The sequence below is a fragment of the Poecilia reticulata genome, linkage group LG18, assembly GCF_000633615.1.
Source record: "Poecilia reticulata strain Guanapo linkage group LG18, Guppy_female_1.0+MT, whole genome shotgun sequence".
NCBI classification, from domain to species: domain Eukaryota; kingdom Metazoa; phylum Chordata; class Actinopteri; order Cyprinodontiformes; family Poeciliidae; genus Poecilia; species Poecilia reticulata.
This window is the reverse complement of record NC_024348.1, coordinates 3,724,992-3,732,863: the sequence shown is the minus strand read 5'-3', so window position 1 is coordinate 3,732,863 and position 7,872 is coordinate 3,724,992. Positions and strand designations below refer to the sequence as shown.

The 7,872-nt window shown below is 36.4% G+C and overlaps 1 protein-coding gene across 1 annotated transcript in view; it reads right to left on the bottom strand.

Moving 5' to 3' along the window:
- LOC103480202 (zonadhesin-like) overlaps positions 1–6,039 on the bottom strand; it is a 12,707-nt gene extending 6,668 nt beyond the window's left edge. Inside the window, exons 1-10 of the mRNA XM_008435078.1 lie at positions 5,978–6,039; positions 4,655–4,680; positions 2,800–2,946; positions 2,417–2,682; positions 2,096–2,180; positions 1,747–1,899; positions 1,369–1,533; positions 1,186–1,283; positions 815–893; positions 140–170 (exon numbers count right to left, since the gene is read on the bottom strand). Coding sequence (XP_008433300.1) covers positions 140–170; positions 815–893; positions 1,186–1,283; positions 1,369–1,533; positions 1,747–1,899; positions 2,096–2,180; positions 2,417–2,566 — 761 coding nt within the window. The 5' untranslated portion in view covers positions 2,567–2,682; positions 2,800–2,946; positions 4,655–4,680; positions 5,978–6,039. The remainder of the gene's footprint in view (positions 1–139; positions 171–814; positions 894–1,185; positions 1,284–1,368; positions 1,534–1,746; positions 1,900–2,095; positions 2,181–2,416; positions 2,683–2,799; positions 2,947–4,654; positions 4,681–5,977) is intronic.
- Between the last annotated feature and the right edge of the window lie 1,833 nt (positions 6,040–7,872).

The following is a 7,872-nucleotide window of genomic DNA, read 5'->3' as shown; positions in this document are numbered from 1 at the left end:
ACTTTACACAAGTGTGTCTTTACCTCCGCTGCAGAGGCTCCGCCGAACCCCTGAGACCGACTCACCGAACCCCTGGGGTTCGATCGAACCCAGGTTAAGAACCACTGGTCTAGTGGCTTCCATTTGACAGTGAACCAACAGGAAAGAAGGCAATGAGAGAGCCTTCTTTCCTGTTGGAAAGAAGGCAGAAAAGTTTATTAGATCGGAACTCAAACCCGCGATGTCTAAGGCCTCCTCACATGGGCCATCCTTAACCCTTGTGCTGCCACAGCACCCCAAAACCCCTTTAAAGGTAAAGCTAACAGAGACGCATTGTCAACATTACGACAACTAACAAGGTCAGGAAAAAGTTTTAATCATTAGAAAAAAATAGCGAGGGAGATGCTTTGACAACCGTAATATTCAGGTGTGATGTTGATTTCGGCGTGTTTCGATTCAGTAACAAAAAAAAGGCGACCTACATACACAGCAATTCATCAGTAGAGCAGGTTTTTAAATGAGGTCAAACCAACATCTGCAGTGTTATATTAGCTAGTAGCGGCAGGCAGCAGTAGCTAATCTCCCATAGCTGTCACTCATTAATAATGGCAAAATACACATCAAGCCTAAAAACATGATACTGAAATGGAATGAATGTTCTGGTGTTTGTGTGGGAAATATATTTGGTGTTGTATCCTGATACATGTAAGTGGCATTATTATCAGTTGCTATGGCAACAAGTCTGAGCTTTTCTTGTACACTTGTACATATACAAAATCTCATTGTACGCTTTGTGAATCTTTATGAGACTAATTTATCTCCATAAATTCCTTACCGGTGCAGGACTTGATACACACAGCATCAACAGCAACATCAGTCAGCGGTGTTTCGCCATATTTGCCAACAATTGCAAACTGAAAAGAAATCAAAACAAGAAATTTTACACACTTCCTTATGTAGCAGTTTTTTTTAACCTAAATGAGATTGAGCAAAAAAGGTTTAAAATGGGTTTCCTATCCCACACAAAGAGCTTTTGCTTTTATTTGCACATTGTGTAAGTATCATGTTAAGTTGTTATGTTAAATTGTTGGGGCAGTACCTTTGGCATGCAGTCTTTACCCAGTCTTTTTAAAGCTAGCAGACTGATTCAGGGTCCTGATCATACATATACAAGAATAAAGAACAAATTACTTCCATGAATTTTACCTGAATGTTCCCAGTTCCTTCCAGGCGAACCTCTGCAGGTTTCCAGCCCTGACCCTGATTACCTTTGACTGTAAATAATGGGTTTCCAAGGCTTCCACCTGTTATAAAATAAATAAATAGGAAACAAACCAAGTAAGTATGGCAAAGTTGTCATTGTAACATTAGCTGAATCTATAATTTTACCTGTGATGGCATGGACACTGATTTCCATGGTGGTGCTGGTGCCATACAGGTAGTAATGAAAGCTGAGTTCCAAACATCCAGAGGTGGATGGTATCACAGGACTCCTGAGTTGAGAACTCTCTCCAGCGATAGCCTCAAAAGAATCCAGCAACATGTATTCTCCAACTGCACACATATACAAACAATTGTCATAATTTACGTAGACTTTTTTGGAATTTTGTTTTAAATTTTTACATAAAGACTTAAGACTTCCATTTGTAATGACTAACTGTAACACAAGTTGTCTTTTTGGTAAGAACAACGCAAAACACCTTTTTATTCATTTAGCATAAGTTTTTGTTACACGATGGTTGAAAACCAGACACAGAGTCTCCTTACATCCAGGTTTTGAGAAGTCGTCCTCAGGTCCGGTGCCCTCTGTCTCTGTTGGCCCCGTATATTGGGTAAAACCGAACACCTCTGGGTTATCGTTGTGAACTGTCCACCCACAAAGATCGCCCGCAGTGTCAAAGTCACATTCAGAGTCACAAGCTGTAGAGAAAACCAAGGGATATAATCATTTACCTTTTCAAATAAGATTATGGTTAATGTGCTAATTAGGTTTAGGTTAAGAGTTACAGGGGGTTATGGAGTGGTTAGGGATAGGATTCGTCACAAATAGGATTAGATGACAATAATCATTGGAAATAAATATGAAAGAAATACAAGCTTGTGTGTCAGAACTCACCAGGACATTCTCCCTCAGTAATGACTATGTTGTCCAGAGCTGAGTCACAGGATGAAGAGACCCCTCTTCGAGCCTCAAACACAATCTGTGCATGGACAAAAAATAATTATCAGTGATAACATGAAGACATACGTTTCATTGTCTTCTTTACATCTTAGTAGGGCGGTCATAATGTTATGATGAAATAATTTCTACCTTTTATAAATAGCACGTCAAATTAGATGTGTAGAAGTAATTTTAAATAAGAATGTCTATTCTTTTCTTTCACCTACATGTTTGTCCTAACTAAAAGAATGTCTGTAGTAATGTGGAAACACTCACAGTAACACTCTCACTGCTTGCTTTGGACACTGTGATAGAATCTCCCAACCAGGCTGAACTCTGAAAGCCTGTCTTTTTCCAGACCTCGCTCTCACCGCCGGATGTTTTTGACAGAACCTTCAACTCGTTGAGTGTGTCGGATCCATACATGTAGTACCGGAAATGAATACAGATCTTAGACGCTGGTGAGGAGATGACGGGGCTCAGCAGACGAGCTTTTTGTCCATTAGCCACATTGTCACCCTCATGGTAGATATAATAACCGTCTGAAAAACAGAAGCACAAAAGGACAACTCATAGTCTCATGAAGATTTCCCTTTTAGAATTTTAAATTAAACCTCTCAATTGTTGGACGTTCCAGAACTAAGAGTAGTTATACTTACTTCCATCAGGGTAGTCTCCGCTGGGGCCAGTGTGTTCTGTTGGTGTTGGACCTTTATGTCGGGTCCAGTCACTGTTATCTGAGGTGTCCTGAATGAAGCTGCAGAATGGCTCACTATCGTCATTAAAATCACATGAGGTAAGCACAGCTGTGGAAGACATGACAGATACACATGGATCCATTTTATTACTGCAGGGCTTATCTACAGCGGTCCATAAACTCATCAGGAAGGCCAGCTTTATGCTAGGATAACCAGCACACGTGATGGGAGAATCTGAGTAAAATAACATCACTGATGGACAATGTATCCCACCCTATGTGTGAAACTGTTGCTCAACTGGACAGCTCCTTAAGTAACAGACTGATTCATCCTAAACGCACTAAGATCAGATCTTTCGTCCCAGCAGCTGCTGGGCTCCAGAACCAGAACCATCACTGCTCCCAGTAAAATCAAAAGGTGTTTACATCCTTGCTGGTATTTGCACAGTTTGTACTAATTTGAATTAACATTTTTACTGGGATTGCACATCGTTTTGTCTGCACTACTTTTCTTTTTTATATATTGTAAATAGTATGTTGTCTTTTTAATGCACAAATACAAATGTACATTATATACATTTATATAAAAAAATCTGTCAGTTGCACATTCCTTGGATAAGAGTTCACTGATAAATGAACAGTAGTTTTATCTTATAATCTTTTACAGAGCATTATTATTGTTATTTTTTACATATATGTTTATAACTTTTTAATTTTTTTTAATGTGAACCTGAATATCTTAATGCTGCTGTTACACCTGAATTTCCTCTATTCTATTCTATTCTATTCTATTCTATTCTATTCTATTCTATTCTATTCTATTCTATTCTATTCTATTCTATTCTATTCTACAGGTCAGCTGTTTGTTTTGTGTCACAGGTTTCTTGCAGACTTAAGTTTCACAAAAACTATATATACAATCTCTTTCACACCAAACCAAGTGAGTGCAAAGGATACAAATCAGTTTCTTTGAACTGGATTAAGTGCAGCAAAGTAAATTCAAACTTTATTTATTTATTTAATTATTTATTTATTTTGGTTCAATTCTATTAATTAATTTGTTTACTATCCCTCTAAAGACAAAACAGAAACACGCAGGGCAGACAACCATCCATACACATTGTCACAAATAATGGCCTTAAGAGCAGGCAGGTAAATGTTAAATGGACTAATATAGACCAGTCTAAATGCTTGACACTAGACACCATTCAACAAGCCATTCTGACAAACCAGCAAGTCTATAGGAAAATTGGGGTTTAGTGCCTTGCCCCTGGGACACTGGCATGTGGCAGGAGGATATTGGAATCAAACATACAATATTTGAATTACAGGACAACCCTTCTGTTCATTGGGCCTCATTCCTTCTAACTATATGTTTTTGGAGGGTAGGAAGAAGCTGAAGTCCCTGGAGAAGCCTAAAGCATGGAGAGGAAAACATTTCCTCTCCAGACAGAAAGGCCCTAGCCACGATTGAAACCCAACCTACATCAAATAAACAGTTAGAAAAACATACAATAAAATTCCACTGTTAAAAATGATTAATGTTTCAGGGTCTTGATGTCAAAATGTATGCTTATTTGCTTTCCTTTGAATGTTTGGACTGTTCCAACAAAAGAAGGCAGGGTGAAAACGTTGAAGATAAGAAGTAGTAATTACATAAAGCTTATGATATTCCCAAGGACACCAAGGTGCTGCGGATGCAAAGTATCAAGCTGCGACACGAATCTGTGGTCATTCATCATGAAAGATGCAAAGGTAAAATCGGAAAACCTTTTATATTTGACAAGTTAAAACACAGGAAATCAAAGGCAACATACCATCTTCTCTCTGGTTTCTCTGCAGGCTGTAAAAGAAAGAAAGAATAAAAACTTATTTCAATTTAAAGTCTTAAATACTATTATGGATTTTCAGTGTTTTTCTAGGAATTAGCAGAGCTTGTTGGGTAAGACTGGTTTAAACCATATAACACGACATGAAGACGCAAATGTCCCTGAGCTGGAAACAATACCACACTGTAAAACATTTGAGCCGCATTTAGTTGTGTCTACTATCTTCTACTTTACAAGTAAATACATTTAGTGAGTTTTAGATATTGAACCCAAATGTGCGAGTTTGTGAAAGATATACTTACAGCAGTAAGTTGTGTTAACTTTTTATTGATTTTGTCAAACTTCCAACAGTTGAATAAACTAGAGTTTTTAGGCTAGCACCTAAAAAACTGAAAGAAAAAGACAGGAGTGGAAACTATTTCCCCGAGTGCTAAGAGGCATATTTTTATATATATGAGTGAGATGGAAATGTGTTACATTGATCTAACTCTTGTGTGCTATTAAGACACATTTTTATTTTAATGCAACTAACAGTTTGCAAAACTTGAGTATGATGCTCTGTTCATACTGAATGTTTTTGAGCAGAATTTGTTGTGATATTTCATAAAATTCATTGTTAGATCAGACATTTTATTCATGTAACTTGTAAGAAGAATTTAAATTATTCTAAAGTAAAATAAGTAGCTATTTTAAGTTGATATTGTGAGTAAAAAATTACACCCAAATGTGTGCTCTTTAGCTAAGTGAGGACATTTTTTTCTTGCATATTGTGAAATAATTATTTTGTTTAAATTGCAGCATTGTTAAAACTCACAAGTTAAGATTAATGAATTTAAAAATCAATGTTTACACATCTTATTTCTTGTTATTGAAACAACTTCATAAACTTTAATTTCTGTGTTAAACCAAAACATTTTTCTTGTTTACTTAAATTACATTTTAAAGGCAGAAGGTGGACTTTTATTTTCAAGTTAAACCACCTTCAAATGTTTTGCAGTGCATTAACAACTTTATCTAGCACAATAAATTAGATCTAAAAATGGCTGTCAAATCCTAAAGGTCACTGCACCACATAAATAAATATAAATAATATAAATATCATAAAATCAACACTCCAAAGGGGTTTAAAAGAAGTTAATTATAGACCATACATTAGAAGATTTGGGGAAAACAAAATAATGAAATATATTTTTAAATATGGCATTTATAAGGCAATCATTATTATTATTACAATAATTATCACATGTGGATTATCACATGTGGTTACTTCTGAAAATGTGATGATTTATTTTTTTGATGCTGATAACTAACCTTTGCTGTGCCTTTCGTGCCGTGCATCCACACACCCATAAGAGCAAAACCAGAAACTTGAATCTTTCCATGATGACCAGCATAAGAAGACAGAGTGTCTGATGGGGGACTATATATAGTGGATGAGAAAGTCTAAACCAACACGTGGAACTGAGTATAGCTGGGTGGTGCAGAGGCTGAATAACTGGACATGATGTTGCAAAATAGGTAAATAAGTAACTGTGAGTGATAGGGACAGGGTGTGTTCCCTTTGGGTTTGAATTTGGTGTGAGTGAGTGTGTTTATTTGATGACCTTGCTGAATGTTCACAAGCAGGGTGGGGATGCCCATCAAGTGCTATTCACAATGAGAATGTGTACTGTAAAAGTTCTGATTATGTAATAAAAAGGATACTTTGATCCCAGGAACACCTTTTTCCTGTCTGAAAATTTTATTTCTCAGTACATAATCTCAGATGTTTTTTTTTAAGAGCAAGATTTAACTGTGCTGATATTTTTCGCCTGTCAAAATCAAATATTCTACAACTAAAATATAATTCCTCTACTGTTGTATTCTTCTTAATCGGCTTAATACAGATTGGGACAAAGAGAGTGAAGCATAAATGAGGATTAGATTGAGCCTTTCTGAACGGACTTCTTCCACTTCTATTACTGATCCCAGTGGAATATTATGAAAAGACCAGAAACACATTCAGCTTAAACTGACTTGTAGTTATAGGACCAGCTTCAGAAGGAGGTGAGTAACAATGTGGTTTCATGCTGAAAGAGAGCAGCAGAACTGATGTTTGTTATAAGGTGGTTGATGGAGAACTACAGAAAAAAAGAGGTGTCTCTGTGGACCAAAGGATAATATGAAGATAAGCGACACAGGAACGATGCTAATGGTTAAACAGAAAGCGTCTGAAGGTGCTGCAGGTTCTCTACAAGGACAGTGAGAAGGACAGTGAGAAGGACAGTGAGACAGTAGTGAGGTGTGTGAGAGATCTGTTCAAGGCGCAGCTATGCCTACTGTCATATTCATTAACCAGAACATACGCAGGTTTGTTTTTGCAGATTAAAAATACTTTTGGAAAATAGCAGCCTAGCAGGTTTCTGCTATAAAAGTATTTTTTTATGGGTCTGATGCAATATTATTATTAATAATATTGTGTGTAAAATTATTTAAACACACACATGCGTACGCACACACTTTTTTAATATACAATCTGTATATCACATAAATAGCTTTATTATTTATTTTTGTATTTGTGTATTAGATTTCTTAATCCGGAACCTGAGTCCGAATTTTGTACCACAAACAAGCAAAGGTGGTATGACAACAAAACAAATCATCTAATCCTTGATATTCTAATTTTAACAGACATAAAGGCTTCTAGAACATCAGTCTGTGGGGAATTATCACTGAGTTACTAAAATAAATAAACTTTTCAATAATACTCTCATTTTTTAAATACATCAGGGATCAGATAATCAAGTCAAAAGATGTTCATCATGCAGCTTCCAGTTAGGAGGAAATTAGAAAAACCACACAAAAGGTTCATGGACGGTACGAAGGAGGAAGATAAAGATGGCTAGTGTGACAGAGGAGGAAGGGTGAGATGAAGCATTATGGTAGCCCTACCATAATGGGTTACCACATGGTAGGGTACCTCATTTTCATCACATTAAATGTAACGCTGATTTTTAAGTTAAGTTATACTGATACAGCCATTGTACATGAAACCAAACTACCAAAATATTAACATTGTAAAAATGTCAAACTGAAACTGACATTGACTTTAACAGTTTCAAAGAAATCAATCATCATATGCTAATCAATTTTTGAGGCTCAAATTAGGGAAGAGTTACAAAGGGTGTAACTTCCTGGAACACAGACAAGAGATACAACCAGCGGTG